At 36.9% G+C, this 22,780-nt stretch overlaps 1 protein-coding gene across 1 annotated transcript; it reads left to right on the plus strand.

Annotated features, from left to right (window-relative positions):
- Positions 1-20,425: 20,425 nt before the first annotated feature.
- Positions 20,426-22,773, plus strand: LOC132092019 (galectin-3). The gene is made up of 4 exons (XM_059498072.1): positions 20,426-20,963; positions 21,572-21,660; positions 22,308-22,479; positions 22,608-22,773. Exons 1-4 carry the CDS (start codon positions 20,463-20,465, stop codon positions 22,764-22,766), a joined length of 921 nt encoding a protein of 306 aa, XP_059354055.1. The 5' UTR covers positions 20,426-20,462; the 3' UTR covers positions 22,767-22,773.
- The last annotated feature ends 7 nt before the right edge of the window (positions 22,774-22,780 follow it).

Consider the following 22,780-nt stretch of genomic DNA (forward strand, 5'->3'; position numbering starts at 1 on the left):
ACGATGCTAATATAGCCTGCCTGTGATGAAAGGCAGACTGTACACACACACATGCTTAGTCTTGGGATTCCACAACTTCCCTTGATCATCCTCACAACTTATTGCTTGTAGCTATTTTGTCATCCTTTCCAGCTCTGTATGTTTATTAGGAAGGATGTAGAACTTCAATTCATAATTTGTTAGTTTATTGGAGGTACAGAAAACGACACAACAACTCTTCGGCGTGATTGTCCCGTGTATTTCAATTGGTGCCAAGGCAATGTTTTCCCCCACGGGCTAAATTCACATCACGTGACGGGGCGTTCCCGGGGGCGTTCCCAGACCAACCGTCTGTATCTATTGGAATAGAACGTCCAAGTGAAGTTAGAACGTCGACTTTTCTTATTAATTAATAATCTAAAAGGAAGACTTTTTATTATGATTATTTATATAACATATCAAAAAAACGTCAAACAATTCTGTATTACTATTATAATTATTATTTTTGTGTTGTCCTTCATATCATTCAACAGAACACTATAGACCTAGTATGACAACTGAAGAACTACAGTCGTGGCCAAAAGTTTTGAGAATTATATAAATATTGGAAATTGGAAAAGTTGCTGCTTAAGTTTTTATAATAGCAATTTACATATACTCCAGAATGTTATGAAGAGTGATCAGATGAATTGCATAGTCCTTCTTTGCCATGCAAATTAACTTAATCCCAAAAAAACCTTTCCACTGCATTTGATTGCTGTCATTAAAGGAGCTGCTGAGATCATTTCAGTAATCGTCTTGTTAACTCAGGTGAGAATGTTGACGAGCACAAGGCTGGAGATCATTATGTCAGGCTGATTGGGTTAGAATGGCAGACTTGACATGTTAAAAGGAGGGTGATGCTTGAAATCATTGTTCTTCCATTGTTAACCATGGTGACCTGCAAAGAAACGCGTGCAGCCATCATTACGTTGCATAAAAATGGCTTCACAGGCAAGGATATTGTGGCTACTAAGATTGCACCTAAATCAACAATTTATAGGATCATCAAGAACTTCAAGGAAAGAGGTTCAATTCTTGTAAAGAAGGCTTCAGGGCGTCCAAGAAAGTCCAGCAAGCGTCAGGATGGTCTCCTAAAGAGGATTGAGCTGCGGGATCGGAGTGCCACCAGTGCAGAGCTTGCTCAGGAATGGCAGCAGGCAGGTGTGAGCGCATCTGCACGCACAGTGAGGACAAGACTTCTGGAAGATGGCCTGGTGTCAAGAAGGGCAGCAAAGAAGACACTTCTCTCCAAAAAAACATCAGGGACAGATTGATCTTCTGCAGAAAGTATAGTGAATGGACTGCTGAGGACTGGGGCAAAGTCATATTCTCCGATGAAGCCCCTTTCCGATTGTTTGGGGCATCTGGAAAAAGGCTTGTCCGGAGAAGAAAAGGTGAGCGCTAACATCAGTCCTGTGTCATGCCAACAGTAAAGCATCCTGACACCATTCATGTGTGGGGTTGCTTCTTATCCAAGGGAGTGGGCTCACTCACAATTCTGCCCAAAAACACAGCCATGAATAAATAATGGTACCAAAACACCCTCCAACAGCAACTTCTTCCAACAATCCAGCAACAGTTTGGTGAAGAACAATGCATTTTCCAGCACGATGGAGCACCGTGCCATAAGGCAAAAGTGATAACTAAGCGGCTCGGGGACCAGAATGTTGAAATTTTGGGTCCATGGCCTGGAAACTCCCCAGATCTTAATCCCATTGAGAACTTGTGGTCAATCCTCAAGAGGCGGGTGGACAAACAAAAACCCACTAATTCTGACAAACTCCAAGAAGTGATTATGAAAGAATGGGTTGCTATCAGTCAGGATTTGGCCCAGAAGTTGATTGAGAGCATGCCCAGTCGAATTGCAGAGGTCCTGAAAAAGAAGGGCCAACGCTGCAAATACTGACTCTTTGCATAAATGTCATGTAATTGTCGATAAAAGCCTTTGAAACGTATGAAGTGCTTGTAATTATATTTCAGTACATCACAGAAACAACTGAAACAAAGATCTAAAAGCAGTTTAGCAGCAAACTTTTTGAAAACTAATATTTATGTAATTCTCAAAACTTTTGGCCACGACTGTAGCTACTTCAAAATACCAAAAGACATTAATTCTACAAATATTTAGAAAAGCGGAACTTTACTAATTATGTATTCTTTTTAAAACCTCGAAACATTGTAAAACTAAGTGTAGAAACATTAAAAGCGTTTCATTCAGAGATAAAATTAAAATAAAAAGTCACGATACATCCATAAAACACCTATAATAAATATTTTTGGAAAAAAAAATCGATGTTTTCAAAACATTCAAGACGACTCGCCACTAAGACGCGTCGGGTTAGCGTAATTAATATTCAGAAAAATCGCATTTGAAAGGTGACCAGTCAACGTTGGCACGTTCTGTTTAATATTCATGAGCTACGCCTTCACCATGGTAGGGTTTGTAACTTCGAACCGTGCGGCTTCGGATCATAACGCGTTCAATTAGCTACTTCAATTCGAATTCACTACTTCGTAAAAACGTAGTCTATTTTGATGTGGTGATGTCACACCGGGTCTTTGGGATTCTGGCATTATAAACTCTGACACACGGTACCGGTACCGAATCCAAACATAGCGACTGCTCTCTCAGCGTTCAGACGCGTCAGATCCGGCGCGAGATTCTACTAACACCGAGGACACGTGACACGACGCTTAAGACGGCTCTGTGAATGACGTCACGACACACAACTCCGTCGATGACGTCATTGCTGTAGATCAAGGTAAAAAGACAAACAAGACTGAGAACAGGTATGAGACTGAGGAAGTCATGGACAAGTCATGATCCACAACTGATGTAAGAGGATGGTAAAACTCGACCGGTGATAACAAGATTTACATCAAGATCGACCAAAGAAAAGGTATGGAAATGCACAAAGAATTCGGAATTCCTCAAAATAAAGAAGTTAAAATTCGGCGAAGACTTGACCACGAAAGACAAAGAGACTCGCACTAAACTATGGCCACAGATTGAAGAGGCACGGAAGCCAGGGAGGAGAGCCAAAGCCAGCAGTGAGGGGAAAGAAATAAAGATTTAAGGACAGCTCTGAAGTTGCTTATGGACTTTAGTTGAGAAGTTCAGTTGTATTCTAAAATACATCTAGTGGTGTGCCGTTATATTTAATGTCTGACAGTTAAAAGGTCAGATTTATAATCCCAAATTTGCTTATAATCCGTATTCAAAAGGTGAAGAAAATCATTTCCCCTCTTTGTTACACCTAAAACTCAAGGGGTTTTTTGTTTGTTTGTTTGTTCTTGTTTTCGTTAGCCTGTTCTGCTTCTCAATTTGTCTTTGTCATTTTATTCACTTAATGCGAGGGGTATACGAGAACATACTAAGAGCAAAGCTGTACTTTTATTTTGTAAAACTATCAAGGCAGATTGTTATTTTCTACAAGAAACACACGCCTTAGCTTCACATTTTATTTTCTGGAAAAATCAGTGGGGAGACAATATTTGGATGTCTTATGGAAACAGTAAATCTGCTGGCGTGGCCATATTAAAGGGCTCCTTTCAGGGAAAAATCCTTAATGTTGTTCATGATTTAGGAAGATGGGTTATTTTAGTTATCGAATTTATGGAAAATATTTTCATTTTGGGTAATATATATGGTCATAATAATAGTCATAGAAATACACATCTTTTTGCAGAATTTGATGAACAAATAAATGACTTATTGATTTCTTTCATCAACGCTAAGTTAATTTTGGGGGGTGACTGAAACTGCATAAGTGACCCCATCAAAGAGGCAATTATGGAGAGTTTAATAATCTATGCATGCATTTAAACTGTTGTGACATATGGAGACTAAAATATCCACAGCAAATCCAGTTCACTTGGACTAACAAAGATTTATCTGAGAGATCCAGGATTGACTTCTGGCTTATTTCAAATGAGTTGTCAGACCATGTGGAAGAAACCAAAATACAGCCCTCAGTATTTTCGGATCATAATATGATCACTTTAGTAATATGTATAAGGGGTCAATCAATAAAATATAAACCAAACTATTGGAAATTAAATAGACTTTTGAGTGATAAAAGCTTCATAGAAAAAGCCAAAAAAATCAGAAATGAAAATTTGATAGAAGCAAAAAAAGACAGAATATATGGAAAATATTGGGAGTATACAAAATTTCGAATCCGTAATATGGCCATTGAAAGGCAAAATAATTATCCAAGGAAAAAAGAATGAGACAAGATCGAATACTCAAGGGAATCATTTCTATTTTTGAAAATAGACATTAATATTTTATTTGAATTACAAGCTAAATTGGACAGTATCTATCAGAATTTGGCACAGGGAGCCTTTATTCGTTCTAGGCGGAAATGGATAGAGCATGGTGAAAGGAATACGAAGTATTTCCATAATTTAGAAAAAAGAAATGTTAGTGTTAACAGTATATATAAACTTAAAATTAATGATCAGATCTCTGAAGACCCCTCAAATTTCTAATTGTGTGGAAGATTTTTATAAAAAACTATATTCCAAACATAACAGTTGTCAGAGCTCATATTTCTGCTCAAGGTATTGATGAAACTCAGAAGGACATTTGTGATCAAGACATATCCCGAAGAACTTAAAAAGAACATTAGTAAGTTAAAAGATAATAAATCCCCAGGGAATGATGGCCTAACAGGTGAATTTTATAAAGCATTTCAAGATTACATCTCTGAATTCTTATTATCAGTTTTTAAGGAGGCTATAGAAACCTGTAGGCTTCCCCCAACTATGTGTCAAGGTTAATTACATTGTTACCTAAACCCAATAAGGATTGTTCGCTTCTTGACAATTGGAGGCCTAAAACTTTAATTAATAATGATGCAAAATTGTTGGCTCATATTTTTGCGCAAAGAATAAAGTTTTGCTTCGATACAATAATAGATGACAGTCAGTCTGGTTTTATTCAAGGACGGCATATTAGTAACAATATTCGATTAATCTTAGATTTAATCGATTATAAGGATTTAATAACTGATAATAGTTACATTTCTATATTATATTTTTATGTAATTCTTATAATCAAAGAGGTTTAAATGTGCTTGATTTTGATACTTGGAAATACAATCTTCAAATTGAACAGGATTAAACACTATATTAAGCATACTGATAAACTATGGTATATCATTCCAAATCTTATTTTTGAAAAAGTTGGTGGTATAGAGTTCCTTTTAAAATGCGACGTTGAGGTTAACAAGCTCCCCATTCAGCGATCCAATTTTCATAGACAGGCTCTTTTATGTTGCCTTCTTACAAACATAGCTTCTCCCCTCACAAACAGTTAATTTGGAATAATAAAATTGTTAAATATAAGAATAAATCAATCTTCTATGACAATTGGATTAAAAACGATATTCTTATGGTCTCACAACTGATGAATAATGAGGGTTACTTACTAACATTTACTGAATTTTTAAACACATTTAGGATTCCAGTAACTCCAAGGGACTATAGTATTGTCTTTGATGCAATTCCAGAAGGTTTATTGAGACTCTTGAGAGGTACTAGTGAACCTCATAAGCAATCAATGAATAAAAAACAGGTTTTGTTAAACGGAGTTGATATAAAAGATTGTTTGACTAATGTTACATGTGTGTTCAGGTAGGCTACATGTACTGTATATAGTGAGTTCAATTCCTCTTGTTCTTATATAGAATGGTTCCAAAAATAGACAATTTTGTGGAGGATGTTGTCCCTCTCTACAGTCTCTCAGAATTGAGAAGTCATTTCAGGCTTTCCAGAGAACAAGTGGAGGTTTGTACTGGACTGGTTAATATAAAAGTCATTGAACTATTACAAGTGTTAGCATGTTGTCTTGATGACCCTATTTTTCCACCTTTGCAGGATGTCATCACTACCCTTGGTCCTGTGTATGTGAATTTACAACAGACCAAACTGCCACTCACCAACAGTGTTCTTGCCTGAATCAGGAGTCATATCGTGGGGTTTAACATGTCAAAATCCACTCTTGCCAAGCATCTCCATGAGTTTTGTTACAATATTAACACATACATGGCCCACCACATATCCTGGCCCGAGGTCAAAGGCTGGAGATGTCAAAGTTAGGGTTTGACACAGCAGGTTTCCCCAACACTGTATGTGCAGTAGATGGGTGTCCCATTCCTATAATGAGACCCCTCTGTGATATTCCCTAGCATACGTGAATAGGAAACAGTTTTATTCTGTAAATTTAACTGGGTTTTGTGAGAGTCAGCGGCACTTCTGTCACATTAGTGTGGGTCATCCTGGGAGTTGGCATGATGCCAGAGCATTTCGCTTCACAGAAGTTTGTCGTGTTCTTGAAGAAGATCCTCATTCACTTGTTCCACAGGGAATGCACATAATTGGGGATTCTGCCTACCCTTAATTGCCTCAACTTATGAGGCCTTATAGAGACAATGGCCACTTGTCTGCTAGGCAAAAATATTTTAACAGAAAGCTCAATGCAGCTCGCGTGGTCATTGAGCATGCATTTGGCATTCTAGAATCTAAGTTTAGGAGGCTCCATTACCTGCAAATGAGAAGCATTTCTAATCTCAGCTCAGCAGTCTCAGCCTGCTGCATTTTGCATAATCTTTGTTTAGAGCCCAGTGATCAAGTTGTTCTAATGGGACACTGGCTGGTGGATGGTGGTTTCCCAAAACTGAGGTTTAGGGGTGCCGGCGACCTAGTGGATAGGAGGTTGGAGAAGCTTTGCAGCACAAGCTGGGCCACTGAGGAGAGCTGTTTGGAGAGAAGATTGTAGATGTGGTCAGTGTCACTCAAGAATTATTTCCTGTATATTCTTGTTAATGTGTACCTTTTGTTTTAACAGCTGATACTTTCTCCATGACAGAGGAAAGGAACATTTGATCTGGGGGAATAAATGATAAATAAAACACTTGCACAAATCATTGGTGACTTGTAATTATTTCACAGTCATGTGGTTTACTTACCATTTTGCGTCCTTTCAGCGATGTCCTTGGAAACCGTTAGCATGACAACATTGCCTTTGCTGTCTAACACATTAATGGTTACGTTGTCCATTTTGTGTGTGTTACACAGGGTAATGCAGGTTCTTAATATATCCTAAGGAACCATGGGTCCATAGCCAACACCTGTTCCATTCATTATTACATATATAAAAATTCCCTGGGGGGTATGTGTATTTTAAGGTTTCAGCAACAAGATTTACAGTACCCTCCTGCTGAGCTCTTTTTAACATAAACACCATTGATTTTCATATACAGAAAAGCACAATTCTGTTGGATTTATATTGTGATTTAGACCAACTATTTGAAAGTGAACAGAATGTTGTTAAGTTGAAGTTACAGCAAGTTGTTAGCAGTTTGCTAACCACATGCAGGTGAAGTATAAACACAGCAAAATAAACTAGACAATATGAAGAAACCAAACAAATGGAGGAACATAATGTATTATATATCATTTGTATAGGAGCATACATTTATGACCACATTAGATTGTATGTTTTTAAGATTAACATTTTAGTTATTAAAAATGCTCATTTGAATAGGTTATGCTGCTGAATACTGTAAAAGGTCTGTATAAAAAAGAAAGTCATGCAAAATAAACATACACAAACTTTATATTAACAATAAAGTAAATACAGTAAAACAATATTTAATAAATATGATTTATAAGATGAAGACGACATAAAAACGTATTGAACTGTTTTAAAAGTCCATATGAGAATTTCTGAAACTGAAGTCGACTCGCAATAAACTTGAAACGCACGTCATCGGTGTCATCAGTGAATCCAGCCAATCGTGGATCAGTTGTGTCGTCATCAGAACCTGTGCAGCCGCTCTTCAGAAGCTGCGCTGGCTTGTCCAAAAATTTAATTTTTGTTATTCAACTGTTTATTATCTTCGGAAAATACCATATTCACAAATGTAAATGGTCTAATTCACAACCTAGCTTTAATGTATTTCATCTGGACTTTAAAACATATTACAAAACAATAGAAAACATGCAAAATATGAAGGCTACAAGAACATTTCATCTCCTGAAGGAACTGAATATATTTTAAATTTCCCCTTCTATAAATTAATATGTTATTATCCTCTGGTCTGTACATTTCTTTTTTGTTGTTGTGCAGGTTTCACAGTATTTGTAGTGTTCTCTGTACCTATTGTCCTGTGCATTGTTCATAATAAAGTTTGAAAAAAAAAAAAGAAAAAAAAAAGAAGCTGCGCTGGCTGAGTTCTCCGGCTACTCTCGAATCGCTCTCGCGGTACTTTGATGGCACACGTCACAGTCACGTGGCGTCAGCGCTGTATCAAGTCGGACAAAATTTCTAACCGGCATGCACTGCTTCAAGTCAGCCGACGATCGGTTTGCGCAGAGCTGCATGAAGTCGAACAAGCCTACAGTCTCTGCCCACTATGACTGATGGTTCTCCAGCCCTTCACAGAAGAGCTAAAACATTTTAAATTATTCAGGAATTAATTCAAGTATTATGTTTGTATATAGAGCGGGTGAATAAGTTGAAAATTGTAGTCAGTTACTGATTTCAAATTACACGACAAACAGTTAGTTACATTACACATTTTAGATAATATAACCAGACTACTTTCTGATTACTTTTGACCTAACTCGTTTATCACATTGATTTAAATAGGATAATCTAGTTCCACACTGTTAGACTTTTTATCGTATTTTTGCGGTAACTTACTGGCAGCACTATTGCCAGTAAGTTACTGTAAGTTCCCCTTTACAGTAGCTTACCTGTAAATGTGTTTTACGGTAAGATGCCCTTACCGCAATGTAATTTTACAGTAAGATGCTCTTACCGCGATTTCATTTTACAGTAAGATGCCCTTACCGCAATTTAATTTTACAGTAAGATGCCCTTACCGTGATTTAATTTTACAGTAAGATGCCCTTACCGTGATTTCATTTTACAGTAAGATGCCCTTACCGTGATTTCATTTTACAGTATGATTCCCTTCATTTAACAGTATATTAGTCATTTTATTTTATTTTAATAATAATAATATTTTAATATTTATATTTTACATTAATGCTATAGAATTTAACAAATACCAAAAAAAGTGACTTGAGTCCATGTACATCAACATATTGTTTATTGTGCTTTTTTGTCAAACAAAATATTTTATTATAAACAAATCATCTAATTAAAACAAAACTAAGTTACAAAACAAAACAAAACAAATAAAAAAAAATTCACTTTAAAAGGTTATATTATTTGCTTTTCTATTGGTGTGTAGTTCACAGTTATCTTTTTACCTTGATTTAATTTCTTAACAGAGCTTTTTCTTTAAATATAACTTGTACTTCTACTTATGGTCTATTTTGTAGTCCACTGCCACCTATTATCCCAAGAGTGCCAGTCGAATCAACAAGTCCACTTGTCCAGAGCACTTACTACTGTGTAGAGGTTTGGGGGGATAGTAAAGCTATCGGGTCAAGAGTAGTGAGTGATTCTCTTTGTCTTTTGTTGTTTGATTGCAATGGCAAACAGCATCAGTATACTGTATATAGGCTACTGTTACTTTAAGACAGAATGCACAGATCCAAAATAATTACTTACATGCATCCAATTTTTTCCCTATTATTTACGTTCACTTAAGACATGATTGTGGACTATTCAATTTCTGGGCTTACGTGAATACTATTCAGGTCATGCATTTTGACACATACATATGTGTATTTGATCTGTAAAAGCACAGATCTGAAATGGGTGCTCGAATGTTGACAGACTGTGTGCTCACTCTTCGAATGAGTGTGCACAAAGTGCTGCCTGTCAGTATGCAAGTGCTAAATTGAGATATCTTGCATGGCTTATTGCAATTTTAATAACTTACATTTTTGCATTTTGCCTTTTCCTCATTTACCCACATTTCTTTATTGCTCAAATGCATCAGTAACTTTAAGCAGTCATAACACGCAATGCATTGACATGGATTTAACATTTCAGAAAGCAACAAGTGCAAATAAAATGTTAATCTTCTCTGTGGTTGCATTTTAAGACCTTTGAAACCTGGATTTAAGACATTTTGACGCTGATTAAGGCCCTATCTTTTCATTAACAAATTTAAGACATTAAGACTTTTAAAGGATCCACAGGCATATGGAGCCAAAAGAGTCTCAATAAAGATAAATGCACACACTACATTCACATATGCACACATAGGATTCATACATCAACACACATAATTCATAAATACACACATGTAATGTATTTCTGATGCACACACACATATATCTTGATTTACAAACTGCTTGCGGTCTGTGAACTTCACTGCATTTGTGTGTGAATTTTGAGACTCCCTTGACTTGGCTCGACACACAAATGCCTTTTTTTAAACAGGGAATGATCTGCAACCAATCAGATATCTCCCTTGTTTTAGCCAATCACAAGAATGCACCCCACGTGGGGGATTGTTTACTTATAAGCCAATCAGCGAACTACTCACTTTCCTCAGCGAACGACTCACTTTCCTCACGCAGCCGGCGACCCACTTTGCGCAGCCGGAGACTCACTTTCCGCAGCGAACGATTCACTTTCCTCACGAGTCATGCAGCGAACGACTCACTTTTTTAAAATATTTCAATAAAATGAAATAATTGCTTATTGCAAATTTATGAATCCATGGTTAACTTTTTTTCTGCAGTCACTGGGCTATATGTATTGAGACATTTTTAAATTTATATTTTGTAAAAAATAATAAAAAAATAAACCTGAATTGTAATCTAAACATCTGTATTTTCATACAATTTCATAAATAAGTAGGCTATAATATGCTGCACCACAGGCATATGGCGCTGTGTGAACGCGTTCATGTGATTGGCTTATAAGTAAACAATCCCCCGTGGAGTGCGTTCTTGTGATTGGCTAAAACAAGGGAGATATCTGATTGGTTGCAGATCATTCCCTGTTTAAAAAAAGGCAGTGAAGTTCACAGACCGCAAGCAGTTTGTAAATCAAGATATATGTGTGTGTGCATCAGAAATACATTTCTGAATCTTGTCCTGTGCATTTCTGAATCTTGAGTGCATTTGTAAATGTTGTTTGCATTTCTGAATTGTGTGTGTATTTCTGAATTTTGTATGCATTTGTGAATCTTCTGTGCTTTTTAAATTTTGTGTGTGCATTTGTAAATTTTGTGCGCATTTGTGTATCCTGTGTGTGTATTTATGAATCATGTGTGTGCATGTATGAATCCTGTGTGTGCATATGTGAATGTAGTGTGTGCATTTATCTTTATTGAGACTCTTTTGGCTCCATACAGGCACCCTGAGTACAGTAGCGACAAATATTTAATGGAACTGCAAAGATTGTGTACTGGTGTTTGGTGTTTGACTGATTGTGGTGGCCTGTCTGGGCCAAATTTTTGTCCCAGTCCAGCCCTGCATTAGAAACTTACCTAATTTGCAGTCTTCCATTCAAATTCCGTAAGCCTCTGCAGGAATGTTGCTACCCGGGAGTTGATGGCTGCAACTTTTCTCTGTACAGTTCCACCTGTCTTTCGGCTTTTACCGAATTTTGCAGTGCACTTTGTGCCCTCTTCAGGATTGATCCTGACAAAGAATCTAAAAACAAACACAGGTCTTAAATGTTCATATTAACACATACAGTAGTCATCTTTAAAAGCGGCCCTGTGCATTTATCAATTTTAATGACATGGAGGCAAAGAACCACCCAAAACGAAATGACCCTAAATCATTTAATGCACAGCTAGCCATGGATAATCCCGCTTATACCATGGTCATTTGCCAGCACTGACAACTTAAAATTGTTGTTGCTGTTTGCAGAAAGTTCGCAATATTTGACCGGAAGGGACAAATTGACCCAACAACTAATCAATTAATAAAACATTTTGGTTTCTTATAATTTGGCTTTGGCTGCATTGCATGCCATTTTATTTATATTATTCTGAAATGAACGAAATGACTCGAAAAAGATTCTTTAATTTTGCTGAACGAGACTCAAATATCCGAGTCAATAAAATGATCCAAACTTCCCACTACTACACAGCGGTGTTTCGTTTATGAATGAATCTGCGTTTTCAAACAAATCTAGTGAGTCAATGACCCATTCAAAAAGACAGTCGCTTGCTTTGTTCCTGAATAAATCTGCCGTTTGAACGAACTGACTGAATGAATCGTTCAGTGACAAAGACAGTGACTTGCTGTCCCCTACTGGCAGTTTTAGTTTAATTTTTAAAGTATTTTTTCAGTTATTTAAATCATTTAATATTTCTATATTCAAAACCTTCTATTTAAAACATTAATCTCATAACATATTGTTATCATAAATTTAAATGCATTCATGCCCCTTCTGAGCCTCATTAAAGTCCCAGTGAACAGAAAGTTGCAAACAACTTTTCTCCAGTGTTGTGAAGTATTTCCATCTGAAACGGAATATTAAATAGAGGGCAGGGTTTTACTTTATTTTTTATTTAATTTTTATTAAGGTTAAATAAATAAAAAAAATACCTAAGTGCTCCTAAAAAGAAATGTAAGTGTAAAGCCCTAAGTTATGCATTACAATATGTTAATGCATCTGAACTGATAGTCAAAACATACTTACAAAGCCAAAGATCCTCAGTGCTTGTGGCTCTTAAAAGAGCCTTTGGGCTGTAGTTAGCTCCTGATGACACAGGGAAAAGAGAAAAAGAAGAAACATTATTTTTCGTCAATGATTCATGGGTAATGACTATATGAAGATGTTAAATCAAACCTTGATGAGAGGATTCGCGAGCCTGCATAATTCGGCACTGAATTAAAATGGCGTTGTGAGCAGTGAGTAGATTCTGACTAACTTGAACACCTTTGATAGGTCATTGCGTTCAAGAGACCAGACAACTAACGTTATGTCTGTGAATGGCTACATTGATGCTCACCGCTGCAAAATGCGTTGTAAGATTCATTTGCCATTCACCAGAGAGTGAACACAAATAAGCACTAATATACACTGGAGCTGGAGCGCTTGCCAAATCTGTTGCGCCAATACATTATTTCAGTATCAATTGAGTGTGCTCTTGCTTGCGGTGGACTGCGGGAGAGAGACTGCGAGAGAGTGCGTTTGAGAATTCGCGCCAACGTTACTTTAAATAGCCTAACGTCACACACATTTAACGGCATTCATTTAAATGACGAGTAAAATATACCATAACTGGTCTTAAAAAATACGGAAAACCATTGAAAAAATATTACATTGGGTCCATCTAAAAGCAGTCAGTCAACTGTATGACATAATGGGATATGAAAGCGGCAGTTTTTGAGGAAAACTAAAAGTTCCTTCAGACTGTCCTGTTAATAATAGCCTATTAGATTATATTATTTACTTTCTTCATAAATTTAGCTATATTTAATTGATATTGGTAATGGTTTACGTTGTAAAAGTAACTTATAAAATAAATTTGTTAAGTAAAAAGTACTTACCTCAGAAAAACTCGCAGCTGGCTTCTAGTAGCGATCCACTCTGACAGACGTCAGTTTTGCGCGCACTCGACACGTCACACAAACATCAGTTTACATTCTGCCAGGTTGTTGCGCGGGCTTTGCACGTGAGCAACAATTTAAAATTTGTGAGGTCTAAGCAAAGTTATTATTATTATTATTATTATTATTGTTGTTATTTAAATATCACCACACCTGTGCTCTTATACCTGGCATGAAAATAAAACAAAAAATGCCTAATTTGCCTGTATGGGAACCAGCTGTCGATTACTATTATTATTAGGGCCCGAGCACCGATGGTGAGAGGACCCTATTGTTTCTGCTCCGTTTATTATTATTATTATTGTTGTTATTGTTGTTGTTGTTGTTGTTGTTGTTGTTGTTTTTTATTGGAGAAAATGCTACTATTAAAATTAACATCCAGTGTGTGAAATGAGAATAATTTTATGATTTTCATCTGCAGAACAAGACGGAAAAAACTATAAAACATTATCATATGACATTTTAATAGGCCTAAAACATTAATACAATATGCTTATAGCCCTATGAGTAATACAAGTTGTGGACACAATGACAAAGGCAATTTGCATACAAAAAGGCATACAACTTAATTGTATGTATAGATATCTGTCTTCTTCATTTACAGTAGCACTACTGCTTTTGCGTAAACAGTAAAGTACTGTAAATGACCATATACAGTAAGTTACTGTAAAATTCATACAAAATACCCACAATGCAGTGCATATTACAGTAGTTTACCGTAAATAATATAAATGGTATTTTACTGGGCTTTTTTGCGGTAAGTTACTGTAAAATTACGGCAAAGTCTAAGAGTGCATATTGATATAAAAATGCAAAGAGAAAGACAATATATTCCATTCATTGTTACAACAACATTAATTGCATTAAAGATTGCATTAAGTCAAGGCTGAGCAAACTGGGGTTTCTGATGGAATCATAAAAATGTAAAATTAATCATTTAAAAATAACATGAATCGAAATAAAACACTTTCTTAAAAAATGGCATATTTTATCAGTGTTCCTACATGTTTAGTGTTAATCAATGTCAGAGAATCATGAGCATGGACTTATTACCTTAAAATCTCAGCTGGATGAGGTTTAGCTGACAAAAGAAGTTTGTGAAGCCCTGCATTAAATGTAAATAAGAAACAACGTGAACTTGTGCCTTTTAATGTGTTTGACAGACAAAAGCCTAATTCAGATACACATGAATGGGTTCATCAGAAGTTGATGCCATGTTGAAACTCTTCTTAAAGCTGAACTGATTTCTGTGAATTTCTAGTGACTGGTCTCTGTGTGAAACTGGAAGATCTCATAACTTAATTAATACTCAATTCTAGGAATCTGATTACGTAATCCAGATCACATGTAATCAGTTACTGTATGAGTATATGGCGTTCTATCCACAGCACTCCAGTCCATCAGTGAACATCTGGAGAAGACAAAAGATGAAACACGTCCAGCATTAAGATGATTATAACTCAAATACATAGAGTCTATAATCCATAATAACACTTCCTCCAGTGAAAAAGTGTTCTGGTCTGAATCAGGAGAGAAATCTGCACAGATCAAGCAGTGTTTAAACTAATCTGTGAGAGACAACAGCAGATGCACTTTTTCACTGGAGGAAGTGTTATTATGGACTGTTTGATGAAGAAACTAACTCTTCCACATCTTGGAGATCAGGACCTTCTGCAGATATCATAGAAAAGGAGCTACATGACTGAGCTCAGGTGAACTATGGGAAAGATCACCTGATGGCAGATGTTTCTGTTCAGTAACGCTGGAGACCACATGAAGAACAATGAGTGCTTCAGCATCATGTGAGGAGCTTTAGAGGAATGTGTTACGAACACAGACACACAGTATAATGGTGTTCTGTGTGCTGATGAGCCAGCAGCGCATGACTGTGGACACAAGAGACTCATTACAGCACAAACCAGCCACTATAACACATCTACATACAGAGACAGAACCTGATCCATCAGCACATCATGTTCTCATCCAGTGTGCCAGTACAGATCTCTAAACATCCCTAAAATAAGACACATTTACTGGAGATGCACGTCTTGTTTTATGAAAAATGTATCAGCATCTTGGATTAAAACAAGAACAGTGTGTCAAAATAACAACAAGAACAAACTCAATTCAAATAGAAAACAAGATGATCTTTCTGACCCAGTTGGCAGAATTTTTAAAAGTGTTTAAAACATAAATTCACTTCATTGTGATACATTTTTCAGAAAAAAACAAAAACAAAAACAAAAAACAATACTCATTTTGTATCTCCAGGGGCCCGTTTCATTAAAAATGAACAAAAAAACTTCTAAAAGTGGAAGTAAAGTGCCTAACTAGTGTTTAATAATGATACAGCTATTTATCATTGTAATAAATATAATCCTTTACAATCTGTTATTACTGAATCCTGTTAATGTATAACAATACTGAGGTGCAAATGTATCTGCCAGCAGGGACGTGCACAGACAGTTTGAGGGGCAGGGGCTAAAGTGAAATAAAGGGCACTTCTCATAATTAGGTTTTTTTTTTTTTTTAAACAATAAAGTATATATATATATATAACCCTAACCCTATATATATATATATATATTAACGCAACTCTGACTTCCTTAAAAAAAATAATTTAAAAAGTTAATTAATTTTATCTTCCTCAAACTCACGCAATTGTTTCATTTTCAAAAGATGTCTACAAAATAATCAGTTCACAGAAACCATGGTCTCCTTAGTATTCACTAGGTTTATAGAGCAGCAAAGGAAACCATTCCACAATCTGCATGTTCTGAACACATTCTCTATGATACTAGTTTCAAGAAGAGTTCAGATGCAAAGCCTCTAAGTGCCATCTCAAATTATCTTATGAGCTTTTTTTTCAAGTTCGTATTTAAGTTCAGTAGTTTAACTTAAATGACAATTAATAGGTAATTTTAATTGCCAGTAATGTGAAATAAGTGAACATAAACATACAAGCTTGATAAAAATGATCAATATCGAAGGAAATTACAGATGGCAGATTTTTCATCTGAACTCTTCATATTTAGAATAACCTAAATAACTGCATCAAACAGAGGGGCGTGTTTTACTAATAATTTGTTTATTTTTGCACAAGGCACTACATCGTTTTAATTATTTTGGTGTTATCAGAATACATAACACTTTAAAATTAAACTTACCAAAATAATTGAGTAAAACTTCAATAAAAGCCAATGTCATGTATGTATTTGTGGTGGTATGGAATACTATTTTATAAAGGTTTCGAGGAAATAAAAAAAGCTAAATTACTTAAATAGTTAATTTATAAATATTGTTATTTTTAAAGTTTAATGTTAACTTATTTCTACTCAGTTTTATTTATTAATGTACCAGATGCAGTTACTCAGATTTACTACATTGTTTAGAGTGTATCCTCCATCTGTTTGCATCTGTAGATTTCTTCTAAATTCACCAATTTAGATTTCTACATTTCAGGGGGAAAGACTCTTGATGTAAGTCAATAACTGGGGACGTTCTGTATGCAAATTAGGCGTCAACTAGTTAAAATGCGCACATTTGCATCTAATTGACAGGGAAATACAGGTAAATAGGATAAACAAAATAACTAAAGCATATCACCTGGTGCTGATATATGCTTATTTTATTAACTTATTTTATTACATGGCTTGGTTGAATTCCAATGTAGAATGCGGTGTGTTATAACCAACAGACCGCTGTGCGGAGTATAACGGACCGTTGCCATGAAAAACAGAGCGTTGCTATGGACTCACAGGATTCTAACCGTAGAGACGGAGCGGACTATTTTCTTTAGCGGAAGCAACACAATCGGGTTTAACAATCGGGGGAGAGGGAGAGGGAGCGCTTCAGAACTCCTGACCTGATATTTAGATACTGTATTTCAATAAATATATTTGTTTGACAGGGAACCTGTGTGCAAACAGAAATATATATTATTTTTCAAAAATAAAAAAAAAGCATCCCAGAAAAAAGGGCACTTTCTCTCCAGGAATAAAAAGGGCAGGTGCTCAAGCCCCCTTTCATGTCTATGTGTGCACGTGCCTGCCTGCCAGTATAAAGTATAACTAGCATCTAATTATTATTAACACTTAGCCTATGGCAAAGAACTGCTACTTTTACATGGCAAATAGAATATATCACGATTTTCACTGTACATTTTTTCTGTAAATAGCATCTAGAGCTACTTGCACTTCCTACTGTAAATAGGATCTATCGCTAAGAAAGTATGTTAATTCCACTTAGTGTAAATAGCCACTGCCGTATTCTTCTTACTCTATTGGCCGATCATTTGTAAAAAAAAGAAAATTGCACTTAAAAAATTATTATTAATATAATTATCTTATATATATATTTTTGCCCATGAGATACCATAAAATGATCAGTTCATTAATCTAACGTTCTGCCAGTTTTCACCTGTTATATTATAACACTGAGAAGAATTACATTTGTATCGAGTCTGAAGTATGCAGAAGGCTTTTTGGCGGGAGCTGTTGCCATGGTGATTCGTTATATCGGCGCTCCATTGATCCTGGCTTTTTATAGTTGTGCACGCGCTTAACTCAGAGTTAGTCAATTTAGAGTTGATTAAACCAACTCATTTCAGCTGTTCTTAACCGAAAACTCAGAGTTTCCCATCTCAGGGTAAGTCAACTCAGACTTCAAGTTTAAACTCAGAGTTGGTTGAACCTCCGAGCAAAAAAAAATCTAAATATTGAGAAAATCATCTTTAAAGTTGTTCAAATGAAGATCTTAGCAATGCATATTACTAATCAAAAATTAAGTTTTGATATATTTACGGTAGTAGATTTACTAAATATCTTTATGGAACATGATCTTTACTTAATATCCTAATGATTTTTGTCATAAAAGAGAAATGTATAATTGTGACTCATACAATGTATTGTTGTGTATTTCTACAAATATACGTCTGTGACACTGATGACTGACTCTGTGTTGCAGGACACTGATGTTCTGGAAAACAAGACAGAAATGCTCAGAAATGCTCACATGATGTGTGTAACTGGATCAACTCATAAAACTGCAGGTTACCGTGGAAACCGCTGGAATATTGACCGGTGTGTTTGGGCGAATCTCATCATCTACACGACTGTATCGAGACAAATCAAGAACATACAACTGAGAACTTTAACTTAAATAATACGCCAATTCCTTAATATGAGGTTAAAACGGACTGTAGAACAAATATTTGACGAGTTTCTGAATGTCATCTGTGACCACAGTTTGAGTCTCACAAACTAACAACAGTGTGCGATTACTGAGATCTTAATATTTACACACACACACACACACACAAAAGACATTTTTTGGTCTTGTTTTTCAGTAAAAATATCTAAACATCTTTAAATTAAGTTATAATTACTTCAGAAGCAAACGTACATAAGATAATATTTATTTTCTTTAAAACAAACAAACTAAAATTACATTATTTGGCACTTAAATCAATAATAAAAAATGTCTGAAAAAATCAACTTGTTTTCCCATTAAATAAAGTTTTTTTTTCTTATCACATATTTTCTCATATTTGTTCTTATCTTAAGCATACAGTCACTTCATTTGATAAATTCTTTCAGAAATCGAGACATGTATTTTATCATTATAAGTATGTTTAGATATTTGTACTGGAAAACAAGACAAAAATGCATTTTTTGTTTACAATGTCTGTATTCTTCCAGAAGGTCATATAATGTTCAGATTGTGATTGTGGTGAACAAGCGAGCTCTTTCTCCAGCGTGGAGTCATAATGAGGAGGAGACACATATAAACTCCTGGAGACGCTGGTCTGCTGCTCCTCGTCGTTCTGCTGCTCATCCACAGGTATGTGATCCTCCGCTTCTCTTCTGCTCGCTGGAATAGCCAGGAATGAGTCTGATGTGGATCGATCTGATCCTATGGTTGGGATGTTGTAGATTTACAGTGCTCAGTGTCTGAAGATCTCACAGCATCGTGTGTCATCTAGACTCTGAAATATCACTGACCCTCAGATCTTAAATACTGATTTAACATTCACAGTTTTAGCAGTCAGATCAGTGCTCGATCTCAAGGACTGGTTTAGAATGACGATTAGCTGAGTGCATGCGACTTTAGTGGAATATTTCAAATAATTCAAATAACTGAAATATATTAAAGGATATACACTAATGGTCAAAATTTGAATCTGTGTTAAAGTGTAATGTATTTCTGTGATGCTCCGCTGTATTTTCAGCATCATTCCTCCAGTCTTCAGTGTCACATGATCTTCAGAAATCATGAAAATATGATGATTTACTGCTCAAGAAACATCTCTGATTATTATTAACCCTTTTTTGTTAATCAAGGAAACATTAAATTGATCAAAAGTGTAATGTTAATTAGCAAATAAATGCTGTACTTTTGAACTTTCTGTCCATCTGTGAATCCTGAGAAATAAAATGCATCATGTTAACAAAAAAAATATTCATGTTTTCAACGTTGATAATCAGAAATGTTTCTTGAGCAGTAAATCATCATATTTTCATGATTTCTGAAGATTATGTGACACTGAAGACTGGAGGAATGATGCTGAAAATACAGCGGAGCATCACAGAAATAAATTACACTTTAACACAGATTCACACAGAAAACAGATGATTTACACTTTAAGATTTCACAGTTTTTACTGATTTTGTGATCAAATAAATGCAGCCTTGGTTAAGAGAAGACTCCTTTCATTTAAAAAAAAATTTTTTAAAGCGTAATATTATGTCCCAACATGACCAGTACAGTTCTAGTGAGATGTCCCTATACGGTCAAACTGCTAAAGGGATACAGTGTTATCATCATGTGACACTGTTCAGGAGTCAGTCAGTCAGACACAGTGCAGATGGTGAGGGGATCTGTGATGATCTTTGGTGATCTGTGGTGGTTTGTTTCTCAGGTTCAGGTCCATCATGAGTTGCCCGTCCTCCAGTCAGCAGGGCATTTACCCACAGACCCCTCAGCAATGGCCCGGTCAGCCCTGCCAACCCTGCTGGTCCTGCCAACCCACTCAGCCCAACTGGCCTGTTAACCAGCCCAGCACATCGGTTCCTGCGACATGGCCGGTCCAACCCACCCAACCAGGCTGGCCCAACCCTCCAACCACCCCAACACTCCAACCAAACCCACCAACCCAACCCTTCCAACCAACCCAACCCTTCCAACCAACCCAACCCTTCCAACCAACCCAACCGATTCAACCAAACCCACCAGTTCAACCCAACCCTCCAATCCAGCCAAACCCACCCGTTCAGCCGAGCTGGCCTGCTCAACCCCCCACCCCGACAGGTTACCTGCCCTCTCCAGCCCCCCCGGCGTGGCACGGTAATCCCGGTCAGCCTGGTTGGCCTGGTCAGGGTCCCGCAGGAGGAGCACCGCAGCAGTGGCCCCCGGCACCCGCCATCGCTCCTGTAGTAAGACACTGAGTCGATGCTTCACCACAGACATCCATCAGTGCAATTAATAAAACACAACAACAGCGCCACTCACATACAAGCCTTGCACAACTCATGCTGATGCGGTTTCAAACTCTAGTCTGCTGAACTGCTGAATTAATATTTCGTTAAGACATGTTACTAACGGAAGATTGGTGCACTGAAAAAGGTCTTGTTTTACAGTACAGATATCCTTAAATCAAGACACATTTACTGGAGAAGCAACAAGGTTTTCTGAAACATCTACCAAAAAGAAGTGAGTTTATTCTTTAAACAAGAACAAAATACCTGTAATTGCTGTGGGAACAAAAGACGTTTAATTCAAAGCGATAAGCAGAATCATTTTCAGAGCCCACATATTTGTTCTTATTTTAATCATAAACTCATTTTGACACATTAAAAAAAAAAGTCATTTTCAGTCATTTTGCAAAAAAAGAAAAGAGTTATTAAAACTCTGTTGTGTTGATGATTGTCAAATTCTGAATCAAACCAGCCGAGAGCATCTGCTGTTTGTTGAGCTCAGGTAGATGATGTAGAAACATAATTTGCTGATGTTCCTGAGCCTATTAATGTTTTCTGTTTTTCAGACGGTTCCATTCAACATGAATTTTCCCCGCGGCATCTACGACAAGCTGATGCTGACTATCAGAGGACAGATTAAACCAGACGCCAAGATGTAAGTGCTGACATCATTTTCCATTCATTTATGTGGAGAGGCAGTGGAGAGAGTAAATGATGGCGGAGTGTAGTGTGTGAGATTTCCACATTTTTTTGAATGTCAGTACTTGAAATCATATTTCGGTCATGACAACTCTCGGAGGGATTGGCATAGTGATGTACATGACAATATTTTTGTATTTGGTCTTGGCGAAATAGATCTGCTACGTAATGATACTTGCTACTGACAATACATCCACAACATACTGCTGTGAGCATGTACTGCTGCTGCAAATATACATGAAATAAATAAGCCCTATAGCATTCATGAATCACCTCGTGGCAGATCTATACAGGTGGAGCTGTGGAAGGTGGAGGGTTTCTGAAGCAAGCTGCACTGCCACGGCAAGAACTAGTCATATATTTGAATGTTGAGCAGCAAGCTCATTGGCTACCGATATAAGAGAGAACCAATCAGCTGTGCCATGTGATAATGATGTCATTAGGTCAGATTGAGTTAGACCTATCGGACTGCGCCATCTAGAGTTGCATGCCAGAACTCCCGATATAAATGACTCCCAATCAGAACATTTTTCAAGTGGCTTTTGAAGGAATTGTTGGTTTGTTGACACCAAAAGGGGTCACTAATGTTTCTTCTGCCTCCAGGTTCACGATCAACTTCCTGCGCGGTAACGACATTGCTCTTCACATCAACCCGCGCTTCAGTGAGGGCGGGAAACCGGTTCTGGTCCGCAACCACAAGCTGGGAGAACGCTGGGGGAAAGAGGAGCGGGATCTTCTGTCTCCATTCCCCTTCATGCCCGGTCATCACTTTGAGGTAAACGACTCCCTGCGAGATCCTCTGCCTAAAAACAGAGTGTTGAAGCGCTTCCCGTTTATGGGTGGAATTAAAGCAGCAGGACAGTCCAGACAGTGATTGACTCTGACCCTCACGTCTCTCTGTAGATGAAGATCCTCTGCACCTTCACAGAGTTCAAGGTGGCCGTCAACAACACGCCTGCGTTTGACTTCCAGCACCGCATCAAAGAGGTCAACCAGATCAACCGCATCAACATCCTGCATGACGTCACGCTCACGTCCGTCAACGTGGAGACGCTCCCATGAGCCTCAGCCGAGCT

Source organism: Carassius carassius, chromosome 18 (genome assembly GCF_963082965.1).
Source record: "Carassius carassius chromosome 18, fCarCar2.1, whole genome shotgun sequence".
In the NCBI taxonomy this organism is placed as follows: Eukaryota; Metazoa; Chordata; class Actinopteri; order Cypriniformes; family Cyprinidae; genus Carassius; species Carassius carassius.